At 43.1% G+C, this 24,744-nt stretch overlaps 1 protein-coding gene across 2 annotated transcripts in view; it reads right to left on the bottom strand.

Moving 5' to 3' along the window:
• RCAN2 (regulator of calcineurin 2) overlaps positions 1 to 24,744 on the bottom strand; it is a 281,468-nt gene that overhangs the window by 12,267 nt on the left and 244,457 nt on the right. For both annotated transcript variants that reach the window (XM_061398343.1, XM_061398344.1), the window contains 2 exons: positions 11,353 to 11,526; positions 10,157 to 10,328 (listed from right to left, as the gene is read on the bottom strand). In XM_061398343.1, coding sequence (XP_061254327.1) covers positions 10,157 to 10,328; positions 11,353 to 11,526 — 346 coding nt within the window. The remainder of the gene's footprint in view (positions 1 to 10,156; positions 10,329 to 11,352; positions 11,527 to 24,744) is intronic.

Consider the following 24,744-nt stretch of genomic DNA (forward strand, 5'->3'; position numbering starts at 1 on the left):
GAAGATCCCCTGTAGGAGGGAATGGCAACCTACTCCAGTTTTCTTGCCTGAAGAATCCCACGGACAGAGGAGCCTGGCGGGCTATGGTCGACAGGGATACACAGGGTTGGAGATGACTGAAGCAACTTAGCGTGCACACGAGGATATATTGAACCGCACAGGGAATTATGGCCATTATTTTGTAATAACTTTTAATGGAGTGTAATCTATAAAAAAAAAACTGAATCATTATGCTATTCTCCTGAAATTAATACTGGAAATTAACTATCTTTCAGTTAAAAAAAAGGAAAGTTTGCTTATCTTCTTTGGGTTTTCCTCTAAGACTAGATTAAGGGGCCATTTACCTTCATTCCCGCCTGAGTCATTTAGGACCTGGAGGCACTTCCTGAGGACAACAGACGGAGGCCCTGAATCAGTGGTTGGGGCAAAGGAGTGGAACCCTGGGGGTAGGTGAGGGACCGAAGGAGCCACAGAGAGAAGGTGGGGAGGTAAAGAGGAACCCGGGAGTCTGTGAGGTGGGGCTTGGGCTCCAGGGATGAGAGCAAAGTGCAGACGTGGGGGAGAGAAGAGTGCTCTCGCTGTGCTTGGCCATAGAATCAGGAGGTTCCCCGGCCTGGGAGTGGTCGCCCTGTTCCTGCTTTCCCAGGATCAGGGGTCTGGCTATGGGAATAACTATGGATGTGCACCCACTTCCAAGTCTTGGTTCTGTGTCTTTTCTGTTTTTCTACAACGTGCATGTTTTACCTGTGAAATAAGAAAAGGAAGTACTTCATATTGCTACTCAGTAGTGATTGAGGATAATTGTGGAATACATACTTAGAAGATAAGCCATTTTAACATATTTTTCCCCCCAGGGAAAATTCTTCCAAAGGAGGCAGAAAATTAGGAATGCATGTCCCTGGCTCACAAATGTGCATCCCTCCCATGGGGGGGTGGTGACGTGCAGAGACTGTACTAAATGGAGCCCTGGGACTGGCTGTTTTATTTGCTTTCCATGTCTGTGATCAGAATACAGCAATTGCTGAACAAGAACTGGGGCTTATATAATGGTCATGCTACTGGTACCCCAAATATAGGTGTTCATCTATATTTTAAAAATGGAATTTTTCTCTACCTCAGAATCAATGAGCCTGGAATAGAAAATGTTTCTTCCTTATAAGTGACATGAATTAATGACATTTATTTTTCCCTTTGGGGAGAAACAATGTACACAGAGCAGCAAACCAGCAAAACTGCTTTACCATAGCATGTTTTGATGGACAAGAATTTGGAAAAAAAAATCTAAATATAGCCAATGTACTTGAAACTCGAGCACGATTTTAAGCCCTCCTCTGCAGTTAACTAAAATTGATCTCTCTAACAAGAGCTAAAAATAGCAGGAGGAAAAAAGGGACCAGACAATGACTTTTCATATCTCTCCCTGCAGGCATTTCCAGTGACAATGAACTTGACCTTCCAGAACCATCCTAGAGAGCAGAACAGGCTGGCATTTTACATCCCACCTCTGACTGACCACCCATCTAGTGCCAGGAACGTCTCTATTTGCCATTTTGCTGATGAGTGCAGATAAGCTGTTTTGCTGGGCTGAGTTTTGTTTTTCCCATTTTGTTTTGCATCCAAAAAGAACAGAGGACTATATTCTCTCTGGAGTCAGGAACAATAGGCATTATAAAATAAACAAAAGAAAATACCCAATTCATTCTCCACCAGAACAAAGCTCATCTTATTTTGTCCAGGGCATTGATAAATGATGTTCTGTCTGCTGTGCTTAGTCGCTTAGTTGTGTCTGACCCTTTGCGACCCCATGGACTGGAGCCTGCCAGGCTCCTCTGTCCAGGCAAGAATACTGGAATGGATAGCCATTTCCTTCTCCAGCCCATCTTCCTGACCCAGGGATTGAACCCTGGTCACATGCATTGCAGGTGGATCCGTTACCATTTGAGCCACCAGGGACACTCTGGGCTTCTGTAAATTCACCAGGGACATTATTATAAATTTTAATTTATATATATTTATATATATTATTTATATTAATTTATATGTATAAATATATATATTCTGTTTCAGAATCTTTTCCATTTTAGGTTTTATTACAAGATACTGATTATAGAATCTTGTAATACTGTGCTTTAAGTAGTCATTGTTGTTTATCTGTTTTATATCTAGTAGTGTATATCTGCTACACACATACACTCTGCTTATTTAACTTATATGCAGAGTACATCATGTGAAATGCCAGGCTGGATGAAGCACAAGCTGGAATCAAGATTGCCAGGAGAAATATCAGTAACCTCAGATATGCAGATGACACCACCCTTATGGCAGAAAGCCAAGAAGAACTAAAGAGCCTCTTGATGAAAGTGAAAGAGGAGAGTGAAAAAGTTGGCTTAAAACTCAACATTCAGAAAACTAAGATCATGGCATCTGGTCCCATCACTACATGGCAAATAGATAGGGAAAAATGGAAACAGCAAGAGACTTTATTTTCTTGGGCTCCAAAATCACTGCAGATGGTGACAGCACCATGAAATTAAAAGACGCTTGTTCCTTGGAAAAAAAGGTATGAGCAACCTAGACAGCATATTAAAAAGCAGAGACATTACTTTGCCAACAAAGGTCCGTCTAGTGAAGGCTATGGTTTTTCCAGTAGTCACGTATGGATGTGAAAGTTAGACTATAGAGAAAGCTGAGCACCAAAGATTTGATGCTTCTTAACTGTGGTGTTGGAGAAGACTCTTGAGAGTCCCTTGGACTGCAAGGAGATCAAACCAGTCAATCCTAAAGGAAATCAGTCCTGAATATTCATTGGAAGGGCTGATGCTGAAGCTTAAACTCTAATACTTTGGCAACCTGATGCGAAGAACTGACTCATCGGAAAAGACCCTGTTGATGGGAAAGATTGAAGGCAGGAGGAGAAGAGGATGGGATGGTTGGATGGCATCACCAACTGGATGGACATGAGTGTGAGCAAGCTTCGGGAGCTGGTGATGGACAGGGAAGCCTGGCATGCTGCAGGCCATGGAGCTCCAACAAATCGGACACAACTGAGCAACTGAACTGAGTGTGTGTCTGTTAATCCCAAATTCTTGATTTATCCCTCCTCCAATCTTCCCCTTTTGGTAACCATAAGTTTGTTTTCAATGTCTGTGAGTCATTGTGAGTTTCTTTTTTGTAATTCCATTTGTATCATTTTTTTTTAGATTTCATGTATAAGTGAAATCATATAATGTTCGTCTTTCTCTGTCTAACTATACTGAGTATGATAATCTCTAGGTCCATCCATGTAGCCATAAATGGCATTATTTCATTCTTTTTTATGGCTGAGTATATTCCATTGTATCTCTATACCACATCTTTTTCATTCATTCATCTGTTGACAGACACTTAGATTGCTTCCGTTTCTTGGCTATTGTAAATAGCGCTGCTATGAACATTGGAGGCCTGTGTCTTTCTGAATTACAGTTTTTGTCTTTTCCAGATATATGCCTAGGGGTGGGATTGCTAGAGCATGCGGTAGTTCTATTTTTAGTTTTTTAAGGAACCTCCATACTGTTCTCCATAGTGGCTGCACCGATTTACATTCTCACCAACAGCGTAGGAGGGTTCCCTTTTCTCCACCCCCTCTCCAGCATTAACTATTTGTAGACTTCTTGATGATGGCTATTCGGACTGGTGTGATACTCCTCTTGCAATTTTGATCTGCATAGAAAGCTTCTTCTGTTTTATATAGACCTGTCCTTTAAAAAGAACAGAGTATGGTGAATCTGATCCACACGTCCTGCTTGACATTAGAGGAAAACATCAAACTCGCCTTAAAGAGCCAAGGCCCTGCATATGCTTTAGGAAGTGCCAATAAGCAGAGAAATGAATTCTAAAGAAACAAAATGTCTAAGTTGTCCTGTATTTTTTAAAATATCCTTTTGCAACAATCTGGAATTGCTTCTAGAGAAATAATATTGTTTTTCAAGAGATCTCCCTGGTTTTTCAAATTCTGCACTCCTTGAGGCAAGGGTGTTGGCTCCATTGATCCTTTCTGTGTCTCACCAGGGTCAGAGGGACATATTTTAACTTACCAGCTGTGCAGCCTTTGGCAAATTACTTAGCTATTCTGTGCCTTACGTTCCCCAGCTGTATAAATGAGGAGAATAACAACACCTTCTTGTAGAGTCGCTGCGAACGTTAAATGAGATAATCTATATGGTAAGGTGTTTAGAACAGTGCCTGATACACAGTAAGCCCCATATATCAGTTTTAGCCATTGTTTCTGTTTAAATTTTTTCCCCTAATTTATCTATTTTACTTACTTTCTGTTCTGGATGAAAAACAGAACATATGGTCATGCAGACAGTGGTTAAAAATGTTTGAAATTGTGCCTCTCCTATTTTCCAGACTATGATCCTATTCTCACCATCACAAACAGAACAAAGAGATGCTTCCCCACTGTTAGGTGGCCCCGGGCTCACACCGAAATCCATTAAGGATTTCAAAGGAAACCCACAAGCTTGGGTTTGATCACGGCCCTTTTGTGATTGCACTGTTCCCACCATGCTTGTTTCAAGAGCCTCTTTAGAACTCTGGGGAGCATGACTTGTCCCTCTCTGGAAGAGAGTCACTGGTGTTTCTTTCTTCAAGAACAAGGTGACGTTTTGTCCCTTTCTGTCTGAGGCAAGACCTGTGTCCTCCCTCTCCCATTTACCCTCCATGAAAGGGTCTAAATAACACGGTGTTGCCTTCCATCGGCAGCTACACGTGTCAAAGCTTCCACAAGCCAGCTGGTTTGCCAGTGATCCTGGACCCGAGGGCCATCTGATTCCAGACCCCTGCTCTGAAATGCTCTTTCTTTAGACTGACTCTTCCTCAGCATCCTTGGATTTCTGCATCCCTTCTCAGTCACTCAGCTGGACCAATTTAGCACCATTAGTCACTCCTCGGAAGGAAGCAAAACTCCATTCCTTTGATCATTTGAGTTGCTTTGCTCGCATTCTAATTTATGTCTCTACTCCTGGAACTAAGGTAGTCATCCTTAACGTGGAATGACTTATAATTTGTTACTGAAATGATTCTGCCTAAGGATTAAAAATGAATTTTACGAAATCTTTTTTTTTTTTCTAAATGGAAATGCTAAAAGTCCTCTTGGTGGAGAAAACATTAATTTAGTGCTGCCTGACTCAGTCTGGCTAAAGCCATAAAACAGCAACAGTTTGCCAGCGAAGAAATTATCTCTGTGGGTGGGGGGAGGGGTGGGCAGTGGTGGGTAATAGGTCTCATTCATTCATTCATTCATTCAGTATTTATAGAGCATCTACTATGTGCAAACTGCTATCAGGCACTGGGAATACCAAAATGAATAAAACATGCATTCTCCCCTCAAAAAAGCAGGGGAGACAGAAAGATGAACAATAGAAAATTACCAGAAGGGGAAGTGAGCATTAGTGGAAAGTGGCAGGAAACCGAAGTAGTTCCCGGCCATGGCACCTGGTTGGGGAGGGGGCAGAGGTGTGGGTCGGGGGACTCGGTGTGTGGTCCTGCTCTCTCATCACTGCAGCTGAAACGGCGGCCAGAGGCCCAGGCTTCTACTAGAATCTGTGTGAGATTTTCAGTTCAGTTGTTGGATATAAATCGGTTATCTGTGTGGAGTGTAGAAGCCTTAAGGACACGGGAAAAGGACATGTGGATAACGAAATGAAGAGAAACAACCTTAAACTGCTGACAAACAATGGAGAAAAAGAGAAAGAGAAGACACCCAAACTGCAGCTGTTCTATGGGACATGGTGTCAGTCAACTGTAAAGAGCAGGAGACCCTCCTTATTCACTCTTGCACACACAGCACACAGGCCTTCATTTACACACTTACCAGGCTCTGGGTCAGCCTTTCTGGAAGTTACGATGGTGTTAGAGGTGACTGTCAATGCAGATTTGGGCTAAATGTTCTGGCTGTTTCAGAGCAGAGAGCCCACCCAGGCAGCCAGGATCCTCAGTAGAGGCCATTGGATCGGGCCAAGTGGTGGTCAGAAGAGCCAGGGACATCTGTCTCTGCCTCCAACCAGCTGTGTCACCTTGGGCAAAGGCACTCACCCCTCTACTGCTCAGTGGTCTGATCTGCAAAATGGGGATATTAACAGAGCCTATGTCTGTGTTGACTGCACAGCAGGGTACTTCAAAGCTGGTAGATTTACTTAGTGAAGTAAATTTAAGACTCTTGAGAGTCCCTTGGATAGCAAGGAGATCCACCCAGTCCATCCTAAAGGAAATCAACCCTGAATATTCATTGGAAGGACTGATGCCGAAGCTGAAGCTCCAACACTTTGGCCACCTGATGCAAAAAGTGGACTCATTGGAAAAGATATGATGCTGGGAAAGATTGAAGGCAGGAGGAGAAGGGGACGACAGAGGATGAGATGGTTGGATGGCATCACCGGCTCAATGGACATGAGTCTGAGCAAATTCCAGGAGATAGTGAAGGACACGGAAGCCTTGTGTGCTGTAGGCCATGGGGTTGCAAAGAGTCGGAAACGACTGAGCGACTGAACAACAACAACCAAAGGGAAGGTGACGGTCACAGGTTAAGCCGTAAAATTAAGGCAAAAGGCAAGCATTTTTAACACTATTGATAAATTATTCACAATTCTAAAAAGAAGCCCTCTTTTTTTCTGTCTCTTTAAGGTCATTTTCCTCCTACTTCCTTGCTCCTCTGTACCAGTTTCTGTGAGCATCCTTTCCGAGGCCTGATCCCACTGCCTCCACTCCTGCCTCTCTCAGTCCCAGGTTACACTGGTCCCCGGCCATGGCCTCAGACCAGGGACTCAGCTCCACGAGCCAGTGAGGTGGTCTGAGACTTCCCCTTGTCTTTCTTTTGCATCATGCTCTGTGAACATTAACTATAAATCAATTTTCTTTATGGCCCTAGATTAGAAATGATTTGAATTTACTGGATTACAGGCTCCAAGTGAGAGGACCTGAGGCCAGCTGGGATCTGAACGTCTGACTTAGCCTGGGCCTCCTTTATAGAGAGTGAAATAGGAAGAGTACTGCCGTGGGGCCCTGGTCCCGTCACTGGCGAGTCATTCCTGCTTCCCTCTCAGGGCCTCAGGTTCCCCTCCTGTGAAACACAAGTTGGCAGTGACCCCCTAGGTCCTCTAAGTGTGCGCAGTTGCTCAGCCATGTCCATCTCTTTGTCTCCCCATGGACTGTAGCCTGCCAGGCTCCTCTGGCCATGGGATTCTCCAGACAAGAAGGCTGTAGTGAGTTGCCATTTCCTTCTCCAGGGGATCTTCCTGACCCAGGGATCGAACCTGCATCTCTTGAGTCTCCTGCATTGGCAGGCAGATTCTTTACCACCAACCCTACCTGGGAATTCCTAGGCCCTCTAGCCAAGACCTCAGTGATTCTATGTAGAGCTCTGTTTGCTAACATTCAAAACAGCTGCACAAGATGTTCAACTGTGTTCTTGTTAAAATCTTGGCAGTCAAACCAGCAGCTTGAAGGACAGCAGCTTCCATGGTCCTGCTTTTAAAGTGATCTGAGTGGGACTTCCCTGGTGGTCCAGTGATTAAGAATCCACCTGCCAATGCAGGGGACCTGGGTTCGAGTCCTAGTCCGGGAAGATCCCACATGCTGAGAGAAACTAAGCTCCTGTGCCACAACTACTGAGCCTGTGCTCCAGAGCCCAGGGCTGCAGCTGCTGAAGCCGAGTACCCTAGAGCCCGTGCTCCACAACAAGAGGAGGCACCGCAATGAGAAGCCTGCACGCCGCGACTAGAGAGTAGTCACCACTTACTGCTACTAGAGAAAGCCCGTGTGCAGCAATGAAGACCCAGCACGGCCAAAAATAATAAATAAATAAAATTAAATTGAAAAATAAAGTATCCTGAAATGACTGGGGGAAATGGGTCACAGGCTTGACTTCAGCAGACCTGATTTATTTCACATACTCTACAACATCTGCACATATCACACACACGGCTCTCTTGGGAGAGAGTCATGGGATGGGAGTGCATATGCTTGGAATTCCTGTATGTGGACCAGACTTTCAAGGAAATCACATTCCACAGACATCTCCCTTATGATTACTTCTTTTATCAGCCTATCTTGGTGGTTGGGTACCTCCTGCTTCTCAGTAGTTGAAACCAATAGCTATTTTAAAGGCTCCGAGAAGCTGAATGACTAGACAGTGATTACAAAGAAACTCCCCAAAGAGACTGCTGTTGAAAGTGCTGTAATCTAACTTTAAGGACACACATGGGACAGCCAGTAATTCTCTGGCAGGGAGTAATTAGTCATCACATCAGCCTCATATCAATCTGAAGACCCAGTAGAGTGATCAGCTTTTCCTGAATTGCCTGGGAATGTCTTGGTTTTAACATCACAAGTTCCCAGGAATCCCCTAAGTCTGAGGGCACCAAGACAGTGGGTCACCCTCATACTCAGGATTCCTAAATTACAGTGTATGCAACAATCAATTTTTTTAAAGTGAAAGTGAAAGTCAAGTTAGTCATGTCTGACTCTTTGAAACCCCAGGATTGTAACCTCCTTGGCTCCTCTATCCATGGGATTTTCCAGGGAAGAATACTGGAGTAGGTAGCCATTCCCTTCTCCAGGGGATCTTCCTGATCCACAGATTAAACTCTAGTCTCTGGCATTGCAGGCAGACTCTACCGTCTGAGCCACCATGAAAACCCACATATGTTATTAAAACTTGAGATTTCTGGGGTGAGAGATACTAATGCCAAATGTTTTCCTTATCTAAGAAATACTGATAAGAACTTATAAATTTATCATCCCTGGCATTTAGCTACCAATGGTTCTTAAACTCATCTGCACATCAGAATCACCTGGGGAGATTTTTTAAAAAAGTACTGATGCTTGATTTGATCCAAATCAATTGAATTAGAATTTCTGGGGTGTGCACTCAGCCCCCTTTCACACTGTGGGAACCCCCAGTACAGAGAGCAGGCACAATGACTATTATTTACTTTCAGATCTTCAGTGCTTAAAAGCTCAGCTGCCAGAGGTTGTGGCCCACCCATTACCACCATTTCCCCTCTTGCTGTAATGCAGGAAAACTACTTTGGAGTACAAGGTGGCACCATCAGCTGAAACTGAGGACAGTATCAATTCTAGCTATAAAAACATAAGCTTTTGGACAAGTGTGTAAGAAATACATACAAGAATATTAACTACAGCTTGGATTGTAATGGCAAGAAACTGGAAACCATCTGATCGGCCATCAGCAGGAGAGTGGATGAATGCCTAGTGGCTGTGGACTTGCCCAGTGGAATATTGCGCCACAGTGAAAATGAGAGCATCCAAGCTCCAGGTACCAACATTGGAACAAAATGACCATAGATTTTTTCTAAAGTTAGAGGCTAATGTGACTGGCTTCCCTGGGGGTCTTAGAGGTGTCACTTTGCAGGGAGATTGCTTTGTAGCCAAGGATTTCTGGGCATACTGTGGCAGCAGTAAAACAAGGTTGCACAGTCTAGAAGCCTTGTGCCAGCTGGTAGAACTCATTTTGCCTGTTTTGCAACCTTAAAATATCTGCATTGCAATCGAGAAGCTGGGACTGACATTTTAGGGCCAGTTCCTGAATTGCTTTTGAACAGGTACAAAGTCTGATGCTGCGTTTTCATTCATCATCCCTCTGGCTGTCTACGTACAGAGATAAATTCATTAGAAATGCAGATGTTGGACTTCCCTGGTGGCTCAGCGGTAAAGAATCTGCCTGCCAATGCAGGAGACACATGGGTTCAATCCCTGGTCCTGGAAGATCCCACATGCTGAGAAGCAACTAAGCCTATGTGCCACAGCTATTGAGCGTGTGCTCCAGATCCCGGGAATCGCAACTACTGAGCCCACGTGCTGAAACCCTTGCACCCTAGAGCCTGTGTTCTGCAACAAGAGAAGCCACTGAAAGGAGAAGCCCTCCCACTGCAACTGGAGAGTAGCCTTGCTTCACCACAACTACAAAAAAGCCCGCAAAGCAACAAAGAACCAGCGCAGCCAAAAATAAATATATAAATTCACATTTTAAAAAAAATATGAGAAAAAAAGAAATGCAGATGTTACAAAGAACCCAGGATTTTAGGATGGTTCATCTTGTTTGACTTTTCTAAGCGGCTGCCAAATGTTTATTTCCAGAAAGGGCCCCAGAGCTTACCTGGTCCTAGTTTGGCCACGGCATAGAGGAGGTCATAGTTAAGGACTGGTGTGGCATCGCTGATGGGCTGCCAGCCGACGGGCGGAGAGGCAGGGGGTGAGATGAGGAACTGTTTGGCAGGCTGTGGTGGAGCCAAATGCAGTTTGTCTCCGTCTGTCTCTGGAGTCTGAACCTTTCAAACACGGGAGAAATGAAGGCACATTATTTATTTTGGCCTCGGATATGCCGTGCTGCTCCACTGAGATGCAGAGCCTGGCCTTTAGCCTGTGACAAATGAACCAATGAACCAGGCTGCAATAATAATGACTACTGACCACTCAGTTATCTTACTTGATTCTTAAAACAGTGGATCTCAGCCTTAAACTGCATAAGAATGACCTGGGAAGCTTACTAAGACAGAGTGCTGACCCCCACTCCTGGAGTTTCTGAGTCAGTTGATGGGGTCAGGGCCAGAGAACCCGCACTGCTAACAAATTCCCAGGTGATGCTGATGCTGCTGGTCTCCAGACCTTTCCTTTCCTTCCCTTCTTTCTCTCCCCTCTGTGTCCCTCCCCTCCTTCCCATCCTTCCTTCATATCCTCTTTCTATCTATTTCTCTCCCTTCCTCTCTCTTTCTCTTTTAATTGAGGTGATATTCACATAACTTGAAATTAAGCCATTTTAAATTGAACCATTTTGGTGGCATTTAGTCTATGCTCAGTGCTGTGCAATCACCACTCCTATCGAGATTCAAAGTATTTTTATTACTCCAGAGGAAACCCTGGACCCATTAAACAGTTACTACCATTTCTGTCTCCAGTAGCTGTGATGAGCCCATTCTTATTACAAGTATTAGCTGGTCTTTATTGGGCATTTATTTACCAAATGCTAAGCACTTTAACACATAATAAGTCATTTAATCCTCATGATAGTGTAAGAAGTATGTCATCATCCCCATTTTACAGACGGGGAAACTGAGGCCCAGTGAGGTTATATAACTTGCCTAGATTAGAACCCAGGCTGTCGTGGGCATTCAGAGCCTGTTTTCGAAACCACTATGCTGTCCCGGCCTGGGAATCATGATATAAATTTATTTTTAGTGAACTAATCATAGTCTACAAAGCAATCTGAAAGTAGCAAGGGCCTCATTTACATTTTGAAAAGGTAAAAAGACAATGTAGGGCAGATGGAGTAACTCTGGAAAGGAATAATCTTACCTGGGCAAAGTAGAGTTTTAACTTTTTCCCTCTGAACTGGGTTTCATGAAGCTCTATCCTGGCTCGGGCTGCAGATTTGGGATTGCTGAAGTTTATTCGGACACGTCTGAAACTCTTAAACAGCTGGAACGTCACACAGTCATCGTAAGTCCGGAATAGACCCTCAAATTTCTCCTGATAAAAACAAACACAGAGAAAAATCCATTGATCACATATCTGGTACAATGTCAGATCTGACAAAAACAAATGAGCAAGTAAATAAATAGGCTCTTCCTAATATAAAAGTCAAACAGAACACTGCAACATATTTTTTTCACCTGTTGATCTGTTACCAGGTGTTAAACATCCACATGTTAAACATGTGGATTCTGTCATAGAGTTCATAATCTGGGTCCAGGGATTCATAGGAAATAAGTGAATGGAGTTGGAAATGCATGACAAACTGACAATTATGTTGAGTGTTTCAACACAGATGTGTGTGTTTCTGGGATGGGTATCATAACCGTCAAAGGTTCTCAAAGGAGTCCACTATCTCCAAAATATTATATCTACTGAGTGAAGCATGTGGTCGACATTGCTAGTGATCGTCAAGTTTGAGGACACTGTTCTTGCCTAAAAATATAAGAGCTCTGCTACTGCTGCTACTGCTAAGTTGCTTCAGTCGTGTCTGACTCTGTGCGACCCCATAGACGGCAGCCCACCAGGCTCCCCCATCCCTGGGATTCTCCAGGCAAGAACACTGGAGTGGGTTCCCATTTCCTTCTCCAATGCATGAAAGTGAAGTCGCTCAGTCGTGTCCGACTCTTAGCGACCCCATGGACTGCAGCCTACTGGGCTCCTCCGCCCATGGGATTTTCCAGGCGGGAGTACTGGAGTGGGGTGCCATTGCCTTCTCCAATATAAGAGCTCACACGACCCCAAACACTAACACTTCTCTACTAGTCAGGCAGTGCCATGTGATTAGTTCTGGCCAATGAAATGGGTACAGAGGCAGGAAAGCCCTTTAGAAAATTTGCAGCCTCTTTCCCTGAAGATGCCATGTGCTCCAGACGGTAGGAGAGTCAGAATAGGATTCTCCTCAGCCTGGGTTCCTGAGTGGCTCTGTGGGGCAGAAACACCTTCTTCCCAAATCCCACCCCACATAGCTGACTTTGCCTCAACAAAGGAAATGAACTCTCTACTGTATTAAACTGAGATTTGTGAATTAGTTTATTCCTGCAGAACCACCAAGCCTATCACAAAAGCAATAATTTAAAATTTTTGGTTTGATACAAACTTCAACTGAACAAATATCTATTCAATGCTTACTTTGTACAAAGGATAGTCTCTGAGTTTTAGGAGGATACAGAAGTGAGAATCATTTTGTTCCAACTCTCAATGATCTAATAATCTAGGTGACAGGCAGGCAGACACAAATAAGAGAACACCCGTAAGACATTAAAGGAAAACTAAAAAAAAAAATATATGAACACCATCTATCTGGTTCCTCTTAGCTTCAAAAAAAAGATTATTATGAGAAACAAAAACAGTGCATGTTAAGATACTCTGTGTTCTTAATGGAGAAATAGCCACTAAGGAAATAACTTGTATTTTAAAAAATGGTTGATTCTTTCATTTCTACAGTAAAGGATATTTTGTCATAAGGGTGAGTTCAAGTAGGAATGAAGATGCATGAAAGATTAATACAGCAAGATTCACTGCATTTGGATTTGTAAGGGACCTAAGAGATAATTAACTCAGCCTTTCCCTTCTCAACTCCATCATTTTATAAATCAGGACCCTGAGGTGTGAAGAGATGAGGACCTGCCCATGGTCACACAGGCTGTTGCTGGCAGAGCCAGAACCAGAATACAGAGATGCTTTCAATTACATCAGTAATTACCCTGCTAGATTCCTGCATTAATAAAAGCAAGAGATGGAGAGCAATAAGCTACCCCAGGCTCTTGTGTGACCACATCTAAGAGAATCGACAAGGTGATGTAAGGTGAGAGAACCACTGCCCTCCGAAGCTGCATGGGAAGAGGGACTCGGATGTCCGGCAAGGTCTTCCTGCCTCTTGCACAACCAAGTGAACTGGTCTCAGACCCTCAAGACCAAGGCTTGTGATCCTTCCAAAGGCTGCTGCCCATTTCTGAGATTCTCCATTGTGTTGCCGACCATGAGTGCATTTGTGCTAAGTCGCTTCAGTTGTCTGACTCTTTGTGACCCTGTAGACTGTAGCTCACCAGGCTCCTGTGTCCATGGATTTTCCAGGCAAGAACACTGGAGTGGGTTGCCATGCTCTCCTCCTGGGGATCTTCCTGACCCAGGGATTGAACCTGTGTCTCCTGTGACTCCTGCACTGCAGGTGGATTCTTTATCACTGAGTCGCGGGGGAAGCCCATGGCCCACCACAGTTCCTCTCATTTTGACTCATGTCTGTATAGTTGTTCTCTTTTTTTGCATGCATGTATTAGCTTTTTGTTTGTTTGTTTGTTTAGATATAAGGATGTTTGTTGAAACACGGCCATGGCAATTTTTTTTTTTAAAGAATTTGAATGTCATGAATGGGGAAACTTTATTTTAAAGTATTTTTTTCACATTATTTAAATTGAATAAAAGAGTTTTTACATTCTGTCGTGCTTTACAATTTTCAGAAGTTTCACACAGATGATTTCATGTAACGCCATTATACTCCTTTTCAAAACAACTTTATTTTTTTTTCCAGTCTCATGACATTTGTGGAGATATTTGAGGGGTTCTCTCTTCCCTTTTCAGGCTCTGTTCTTACTCTTCTTTATCTAGCAAGAACAAAACGGAAATCTTTCCTTGTTTGTTCCTTGGGTAGTTTTTATTCTCCAATCTCAACCCTTGGGATGAGCCAATTCCCAGGCTGGGGGGCCTCAGTCACGAGTCCCAGGGGGCTTTCTTTTGATTTATTTATTTATAAAGTCTTTTAAAATTTTATTGACTTATTTATTGACTGTGCTGTATCTTCATTGCTGTGCGGGCTTTTCTCTAGTTGCAGCGAGCAGGGGCTACTCTATAATTGCAGTGCTCAGGCTTCTTATTGCAGTGGCTTCTCCTGTTGGTGAGCACGGGCTTGGCTCAATCAGTTTCGGTTTCCGGGCTCTAGAGCACACGATCAATAGTTGTTGTGTACAGGTTTAGTTGCTCAGCAGGGTGTGGGATGTTCCTGGACCAGGCATCGAACCAGTGTCTCCTGCATTGGCAGGTGGATTCTTCACCACTGAACCAGCAGGGAAGCCTCCCCAGGGGGCTTTTTAAGGCATTTCCCCCCCCACCACCACCCAACTACTGTGTCTTCCTGAACAAGTATCCTGGTGAATAAAATGCTTTCTGGTTCCTTGCAAGAGGAAACAGCCTCACCAGGCAAAATCCAAGATGGCGGTTTGATTAATTTGAGACTTTTCAGGAAAGGAAGGAATTAAATTGAAAGCTCTTATCTCTATCTTTTAGGACAAAATCTGTAGGTCTTCTTTGTGGCTCTACGAGTTTCTAGACTGGAAACTCCAGTCTAGGAGTTTCCTTCCTATCCTGCCCCTACCCTCACCCCCAAGCCAGGACCTCAACATAGGTGTTAAGACCAGCCTTGAATGGGGAGATGTTTTTTCCTTGGAGTCTAATTCTTTACTTTTTGTTTTATATATCTTTTTTATGCTTCACACCTCAGCTGTTTGGCCTCAAGAGCCTGAATTAGGAGGAAGGAATGGAGGAGGCCAGGCTTCAGGCTTAGGGCAGGGGTGACATGAATATCAGATGTTAGTGATGACTCAATTGTTTTCTTCACTACTTCTCCAAAGAGGGCTCCAGGCAGCAAGCTGGAGATGGGAGGTGACAGAAGGTTCTTTGTTATGTCTTGTTTTGGGCTTAGACCAAAAACAAAAGGAAGTCTTCCACCAGACCTGGGGTGTGTCCCAGAGCTCAGAGACCAGGGTTTTCACTGGCCCATCTGGAGCCCACTTCTACAATGATAATAATAATAAGCAACCAACATTCACTTGGCTTGTCCACTCTGCACAGGTCTTTTGAGCACTTGCAGTGTCGAGGGTGACAATTGGCCAAGCGTTGGGAATTTGCTGGTCATCTCTATTTCTCTCCACTAGTGACATGACAAGCATTTCATTTGCTAAGGCAGCAGGATGCCAGACCAAACTGGTGAGAGGCAGATCCAACTCAGTGAAGGTGCCAGGTGTATCCTTAGGCAAAGCGGTGACTTGATCAGCGCAAGTCCCAGGGGTCCTCCACCTGCTTTTACAGCAAATCGTCTATGGCTTTGATGCCCAGGTTCCCACCAGGGACACGGTAATATTTTTCTGTCCTCTGGCTGCCGGTTTCTTCCAGCCTGGTACCCCACAAACCCAACAAATTCATTTCCTCAACAATTAATCTTGTTTTAGCCACTGGTTTGCATAAAGCTCTATAGCAGTGATCTCAAACTCTAGTTTCTGGACTTCTTCACACACATAAATAAATGATAGAGGATCCTAAAGAACTGAGGTTTTATTTTTCAGTTTATTTTATTGAAGTATACTTGATTTATAGCGGTGTGTTAATTTTTGCTGTGCAGCAAAGTGATTCAGTTATACATATATATACATATGTATATATATACACATTCTTATTCATATCCTTTTCCATTATGGTTTATTTAGGATATTGAATACAGTTTCTTGTGCTGTACAATAGGACCTTGTTTTGTATCCATTCTATGTATAAGAGTTTCTTGTTTGTGCTTAGTCTTTCCATCATGTCCGACTCTTTGAGACCCTATGGCAGCCCAGCAGGTTCCGCTGTCCATGGAACTTTTCAGGAAAGAATCCTGGGGTCAGTTCCCATTTCCTCCTCCAGGGGATCCTCCCAACCCAGAGACTGAACTTGCGTCTCCTGGGGCTTTTGCATTGCAGGTGGATTCTTTACACACTGAGCCACCGGGGAAGCCCATATAATAGTTTGCAACCTGTTAATCCTAAACTCCCAATCTATGCCTCCCTAGTGCAGCTTAGAGCATCCTAAAACATTTTCTCAAGTCACCCATTGTATTTTCATACACCACAGAATGACTTTAAATGGACATCCCATTTCGTTATTCAGATTATTTAAAAGGCATGTGCTCAAGAATCAAGACTGATAAAAATTAACAACTTTTATGGCTTCATCAAGGACATTCTGAAGTAAAATTGGTGTTTTTATTTATTGCACTCCTTTTCCTTTTTTAAATAAAAACTTTGAGTGTGTAGTTGTGAAGAATACAAATACTAATAGTATAGTTCAATGCCACTGCATTGATTCATACCAAAGTACCAGCAGTTTTATCCACATTTGCTTTTGCACCATGGGTGTAAGTGTCAATGTGCCTGAAGAAGCAAATAATGTCTTTAGTATTATTATTATTAAAATATCAATAGTTTTGGTCTCATGGGATATGGTCTTGGGAACTCCCAGGAGTCCATAGACCACCCTTTGAGAGCTGCTATACAACAGGTCTAGTGAGACTCTTAAGGGTACATGATGGAGGTCAAAGGATGGTCTGCCTCCTTTTGAGTGATGCCCTGGGGATACGTGTTGTCAAGAGTAATCTAGGATTTGGTACAGGGAGGATGTTGAGGAGTTATTTTAGAACACAAATTGTACTCTCAGGAAAATTAACAAGGAGCTCTAGAGAAGAAAGTGAGAGAGGATAGGAGAAGGAGCTTGTAGGAAAAGAAGGACCAGGGATGAAGAGTGGAGCTGGATGGGACATGAACATGGGGGAGGATGCTGTGTCAACGGCGGGTATTCTGACTAATGTACACCCTTAGCAGGGTAGACGAGATAACCAGCAAGGAAGGGTGCGGTAGCTGGTAGGACCATGTAGGTCTGGGCTGCTTGGGGTCCAAAGAATAATTTGGTATTTTTACCCTCATCAATTTTTATCAGCTTCATTCTTTATGTAGCAAGAACTACAAGGTGCACATAAAGACATTCCAGGCAGTATGCCTGAAAGTTGTGAAAGTGACTGCTTATAGAGAATGTAGACCCACACAAACTCAGGTCTTATTTGAAATCAAATAATTCTATGGTTTCAAATATGAACACTTTGGAATTTAAAATTTTCTACCTTTAAATGTAATTGCTTTTCTTGAGTGGTCTGGACAGTGCTGAGACAAGTGTAGATGAATTGCTACCACTGGAACCATTTATTCCTTTGCCTAGAGAATTCCACTGCAATTTTCCTTTAATCTTCTTATTTCATCTCTGTTATAATTACTCCTTTATTTATTAAGTGCGCCCTACATTATAAAAGAGTCTAACATGGCTTATAAAGACATGGAAGAATGAAATAAAATGAAATGGAAATTGAATAGAGAAAAAGAAGAAAACAAGAGTAGAAAGATAAAGCCAAAAAGGAGGACTCTTCAGAAAAAGTGAAAAGCTTCTCATCTGGTCTTGATTATCTGCCATGGGTGGGCCAACGTTTTGCCTCTGATTTTTCTCAAAGTTGACATGATATGGTCATCCTCATCAGTTATGCAATTCTCAGGGCCAATGAGGCAAAGTTGAGGCTGGCCCGAAAACCAGGCAGAAAGATCTGCCCATGGTCCTCATACAGAAGCTCTGATGATATACAGAATATCTACGTAACATCTGCTGCCCTTAGATATTATAGAACACAGACCAAGTAGCAGGCGATCTGTTAATAGTTTCCAATCAAAATGGAAGCAACAATTATTTTTTAAATCAACAGCTTTTAACAGAGTCCCCAAAGACTTAGGAAGTGATCAATAGATTCTACTTAATTATTTTGTAAACTATTAGAACGCTGAAATATTACCTTCAGTTTAATTCTAAACTGAATTAACAGACAGCCTATAGATAACTGAATAAACAGATAGCCTATAGATAAACAATATCATATAATATATCATCTCATTAAATCCTCACTAACGGCCCCTTTGTGGAAGAGTTGGAATTACTATTATCCTGAGTAACATATGAAAGCCAAAGAAGTGAATGACCTTTGCAGAATCACCTAACTAGTTAGCAAAAAACAGAGCTAGTATGCTCAAGTTGTTTATACTACAGCTATATCATGGATGATATGCAAACAAGTGAGGAGTCTGAAAAACCAGAATGAGAAAACCAGCTTTCCTTGTCCATCCAGAAAAACAGTCTTGACCTTGAAAACATGGCTGCCAGAGAAATCCAATGATACTTCTATCTGCTTTCCAAACGATGCTTTTTATACCTTTATATAATTTTTCAATTTTCTCACATATGATCCCTTTGGGTATAAATTATCTTCATAAGAATTCAGCTTCCCTCAAAACCACAAGGCTCTCGTCTGTCAGGTAATACCTCCCAGAAACTGCCAAAGTGAAATAATTCATTTAGGTTTATCACCTCTCAATGGATGCCCCGGATGAGCCCTGTGCAAATCCCATGTTTAAGGATCATACTGGATTTTATAGGCTGCTCAGGAGGGCCTCCTGTCAAAAGGACTGTTACTGTAAATCTTCTGTAATGCAGACTCCTTATGTGAGAGGCATAACCAGGCTTGCTTGGAGGAATTGTTTTTCATCTGGATTTTAACCTGTCAGGATTCCTTAGGCCAGGCAGACTTGTGCTAAATCATGCTTTGTTCCCTTTGTGATTCTGATATTACCAAAATAAAAAAAAATCACTGCAAAAGGAGGCTCTCAACCCTTCCTTGCTGATAAAAGAAGTGGACAGACCTCATGTCACATAGAAGCTCAAAAATAGTTCACAAAGCCTTGATCCTTTTCCAATGGAGTCCTTGTGAGAAACAAAGACCTAAAACTCAGATCCAGACTCCAAAAGGAGCTGCTCTGTCCTAAAACCTCATGGATTCATCACCTCTTTAGGCAGAATGCTTTCTGTGGCCTGTGTTGGTTCTGTTCTTTCATTCCCAACAGCAATCCTAAAGTTCACAGAGACTGGATAACACTGCCATTTGAGCATCCATTTTTACTCCTCTTTTTGTTTTTTAATTTTAAATGTGAGAGCAAGGAGATCAAGCCAGTCAGTGCTAAAAGAAATCAACCTTGAGTATTCATTGGAAGGACTGATGCTGAAGCTGAAGCTCCAATACTTTGGCCACCTGATGTGAACAGCCGACTCATCGGAAAAAAGACCCTGATGCTGGGAAAGATTGAAGGTGGGAGAAGAAGATGGTGACAGAGGATGAGATGGTTGGATGGCATCACTGACTCAATGGACATGAGTTTAAGCAAACTCCAGGAGATAGTGAAGTACAGGGAAGCCTGGCGTGTTACAATCCATGGGGTTGCAAAGAGTTGAACATGACTGAGAAACTGAACAACCACTTTTTAAAAAAATTTTGAGGCCATGCCACATGGCACGTGGGACCTGTTCCCTGACCAGGGATCAAACCCACATCCCTTGCACTAGAGGCCCAGGGTCTTAACTACTGGACCACCAGAGAAGTCCCCATTTGTACTCCTCTTTAGTTAAGAAAGTCTCTGTGTCTCTGCTTCCAAGCTGCCATCTCTGCATTTAGAACCAGAAAAACAAAGGTCCTCAATTGCCTCCAAAACTAAGAAACTATACAAGGGCTAGAAACTGGATTGACCTTGGAACAGGGGTGAATCTAAGTATTGTGCAGTCTGAAGTTTATACAACTTGGGAAGCCCTTTTGAAGCAAAATAATGCAAAATTAGGCACCAACTTGGAATTTGTTTTTTAGGATGAGAGCAAAAAGTAAATTCACAACCAATAACTTTTGCAAAATTTACAAACTATAGGTAACCATGGGAACAGGTTACAGGGCCCTACCAGGGACCTGGTAGAGACCCATGCAAATGAGGGCCCTAAAGCTGCAACTTCATTCATTTCCCAGGAAGTAGGACCAAGAGAATGACAAGTCTCCTGGGCCATCACCAAGTAGTCAGGAGTCTAGTTTTGCAGAACAGCTAAAACAAGTATAATGCTTATGTAACTCTGGGCTGATGACGTTCATTTCCCTAAATGTTTGAATCACCAGGATGAGAGCCAAGAAAATCGAATCTGCAAAGTTTTAGCCCATGTCTCATATTATAGATGACTGCTTTCCTGCTGCACTCGAATTCATTTGGTATATACCCAAGATGGAGACCTGAGGAGGAGGAACAAGGAAAGGGGTTGCTTAGACCCTGTCCTGCAGCTGCTCAGTAAGGGGTGGTAAGAGGGCTTCCCTGATGGTTCAGATGGTAAAGAATCTGCCTGCAATGCAGGAGACCAGGATTTGATCCCTGTGTTGGGACGATCCCCTGGAGAAGGGAATGGTTACCCACAAGAGAATGGCTACTCACTCTAGTATTCTTGCCTGCAGAAGTCCATGAACAGAGGAGCTTGACAGGCTACAGTCCATGGGATTGCAAAGAGTTGGCCACGACTGAGTGACTAACACACATAAGTGCTAGATGGGGGGACCAAGAGAGGAGCCTACAGCTGGCACTGTCTGCATGCTTAGGACCCTTGAACAGCGACTGCCCCACACCAGCTGGGTGAGTAAGACCCTCCCAGCACCTGATTGCAGGGCTTGTTCTAGTGGGTCTCACTGTCCCATCAGTGAGACCAGGGGATGACGGAGTCTGGCTGTGCCAAGCAAGATACCATTTGTGGGTGTCTGCATGCTTCCCTCCAGCCCCAGGACATGGGTAAGCCGTCCAAGGGGTCTCTGAACCCTAGCTATAGCTGTAGGGACTAGCAGGGAGGACCACCCTCATCTGTACTAGGGATGGAGAGGGAGTGGACCAGGCAAACTAGACCTCTGAGAGTCTGGTTAGGAGCACAGAGCTCTGTTCCATGCCCCAAAGTTGTTCATCTCTATTTGGTTATAAACAGGAAGGAAACATGTGACAGTCCTTTTACAGACCCTACATTTCAGTTTACAATTTCAGTGGCTGCCTTAGTTCAGGGCATTTGCTGAGAGCTAGCGACTGCTACATCCTTCTCTGGGCCAGTAACTCCTCTGATCTGTAATCTGCAAGAACGCACATGGCTGTCCTCAGCTCTGATTAGATCCAGGCTTTAATTGCACATGCGTCATTGATAAACTGCACCACCCCCTTTACATCTTACCCAGTCATGCAGGGCTTCCCTGGTGGCTCAGACAGTAAAGAATCTGCCTGCAATGCAGGAGATCATGTTCCATCCCTGGGTCGGAAAGATGCCCTGGAGAAGGGAATGGCAACCCACTCCAGTATTCTTGCCTGGAGACTCCCATGGACAGAGGAACCTGGCAGGCTACAGTCCATAAGGTCACAAAAAGTCGGACACGACTGAGTGACTAACACAATGACAATCATGTAGGAGGACAGAAATTGCATTTCAGTTAATTTACATATTGATTTATCTGTTAGAAACTGACAAAGAGAGGCAATATAAAGCCATGTTATTAGAATAGACTCTAGACCCACCCATACTCCTTAGTTCAAGTCCCAGGTCTAGGATTTGTGCAACCTTAAGCAATTTATTTACCCAACACTTCAATTTTTTTATCTGCAAAATGGGATAACAGCAGAATCTACCTTAGAGGGCTGCTTTAAGCATGAAGTACATTAATATATTTAAATCACTGAGCATGATAAATTTATTCAAGTTATTATGAAGATAAACAATGCTTTGTTTATATGTTTATATTTGGCCCCCTGGCTCTAGCTGTACAAATATCCTTATATCTAAATCCAAGTATTTAAATATATCTATGCCTACATCTATCTATATTTAGACCTATACTTGTACCTGTAACTAATCCTTAAAAGATTAAGAGCAATTATAGGAATGCCCAGAGTGATATCTCATATAAAATTAAGTCTAATTATACTAACATGATTTTATTGATGTTATTATCTACTTAAAATGTAAACCCCAATTAACCATCAAGATTTCTTTCTTGGCTGCTAAGCTTTAAAGGTTTCCTTAAAAAAAACAAAAACAGCTTGCTAAATTAAATAATTCTAAGGAGGAAATCAACTGGGTAATTGCTTTCAATCTTTCCCTTTGAGGATCCCACACCATCCACAGGGGCTGGGGCTCAGAGAGGGAGCAATAAATCGCAGAGATGCCAGCCCCTACTGGAAACGTCTGAAGCTCAGATGAATAGGAAATTTGTTAAGCCTCTCCCATCTGTCTCTTTTCACCTGTCCCAATGTGCTTCAACTTCCTTTTAGACAAACCCATCTCCAGACCCTAATTCCTATGTTCAACTCTTTTCTGCACATTTCCTTTGGGATGTTCAATAGATGCCTTAAAGGTCATGACTCTAAAGTTACATTATTTTTTTTTAAATTTTATTTTTAAACTTTACATAATTGTATTAGTTTTGCCAAATATCAAAATGAATCCGCCACAGATATACATGTGTTCCCCATCCTGAACCCTCCTCCCTCCTCCCTCCCCATACCATCCCTCTGGGTCATCCCAGTAAAGCTACATTCTTTGAAGAGGAGGGGGGCACCTAGAAATCTGCTTCTCCTATCTCTCAACAAATAGACCACATCCACTCAGTTGCTCAAGCCAGGAAGATGAATGTCATCCTGGTCTTCCCCCTCTCCCTTACCCCACCAGTCAGCCTGTGTTTCAGCATCTACTCTTCATCCTCATCAATTCCCTGGCTCACCACAGCTCTCCTGTTAGTTGCTAGTTTCAGGGTGATCACCTTTGAATAGGTTTCCCTGATGGCTCAGTGGGTAAAGAAACTGCCTGCAATGCAAGACACACCAAAGATACAGGTTCAATCCTTGGGACAAGAAGATGCCATGGAGAAGGAAATAGCAACCCACTCCAGCATTCTTGTCTGAAAAATCCCATGGAGAGAGGAGGCTTGTGGGTTGCAGTCCCAAGGATCACAGAGTTGGACACAACTGGGCGCCTAAGCACACACACACACTCCCTGGAATCAATCTTGAAAGTCTACTGCAAGACAGATCTCTCTGAAAGAAAAAATTCTGATGATATAGCTCTTCCTTGTGGAGAAGGCAATGGCACCCCACTCCAGTATTCTTGCCTGGAAAATTCCATGGATGGAGGAGCCTGGTAGGCTCCAGTCCATGGGTTAGCTAAGAGTCGGGCACGACTGAGTGACTTCGCTTTCATTTTTCACTTTCATGCATTGGAGAAGGAAATGGCAGCCCACTCCAGGGTTCTTGCCTGGAGAATCCCAGGGACAGAGGAGCCTGGTGGGCTGCCCTCTATGGGGTCGCACAGAGTTGGACACGACTGAGGCAACTTAGCAGCAGCAGCAGCTCTTCCATGAAATCCTTCAGTGGCTTCACATAGCTTCTAGAACACAGCATGGCTTAGCAATGAAAGGCTCTTTATAAAATGGCTATCACCCGCACATCTCACATTCTACCCTTTCCCTAATCTGTCCCCTATACTCCAGCCAAACTTCCACTTACAGATTCCTAAAGGCAGGCTATTCTGAATTTCCAAGTTGTCTCTCACTTCTTCCTGTGACACCGTTTTCCATCAGATAACTTCTCTCTTTTTTGCCTTTATTATTTTTCCAGTTGTATAGAGATATAGTTGACATATCATGTAAGTTTAAGGTGGGGCTTCCCTGGTGGCTCGGCGGTAAAGAATCAGCCTAGCAATGCAGGACATGGGTTCAGAGCCTGAAGAGCTATAGTCCACAGAGTCGCAAAGAATCAGACACAACTGAAGTGATTTAGCGTGCATGTATGCATATGTTTAAGGTATACAATATATGATTTGATAGGTGGATAGATGGATAGATGATGCATAGATTGATAGATGGATGGCAATAGATGTGATTGCCATCCATCACCTCACATAGTTATACATTTTTTTTTCTTGTGATGAGAACTTTTAAGATGTATTCTCTTAGCAATTTTCAAATACACAATGCACTGTTGATGGCTATGGTTATCATGCTGTATATTCCATCCCCATCCGATAACTTCAAATTGTCTCTCAAACCCCAGCTTGGGTCTCATGTGAGAAATCCCTCCTGAATTCTACTGAAGTTTACACAGCCTCCCACGGTGCTCCCCAACAGTTATCTAGTCAGTGAGGAGAGGTGCTCTCTCATGAACGAAACTATAAGAATTTCAAGGATAGGAATGGTTCATGCTTAGTTCTGTGTTCTTTGCTCATATATTCATCATTGAGTGTCAACTACATATTAATACCATGCAGGGTACCTACACTATGGGAAGTGCTTGTGTGATAATGAAATGAACAAAGCAATGTGAATAGAACCATCCACCCCTCCCTCACCCACTATCTTTTGGTGAGGTTTTTCTTCTCTTCAAAGCTACCTTCAATAAAATCAACAGATAGGTACTGAACACATGGATTAAATCCTCCACATTAAATGTAACAGGGAAGCCCACTTCAAATTCTACACATTTCTGAAGTCTTTCT

The sequence above is a fragment of the Bos javanicus genome, chromosome 23 (genome assembly GCF_032452875.1).
Source record: "Bos javanicus breed banteng chromosome 23, ARS-OSU_banteng_1.0, whole genome shotgun sequence".
Taxonomy (NCBI): domain Eukaryota; kingdom Metazoa; phylum Chordata; class Mammalia; order Artiodactyla; family Bovidae; genus Bos; species Bos javanicus.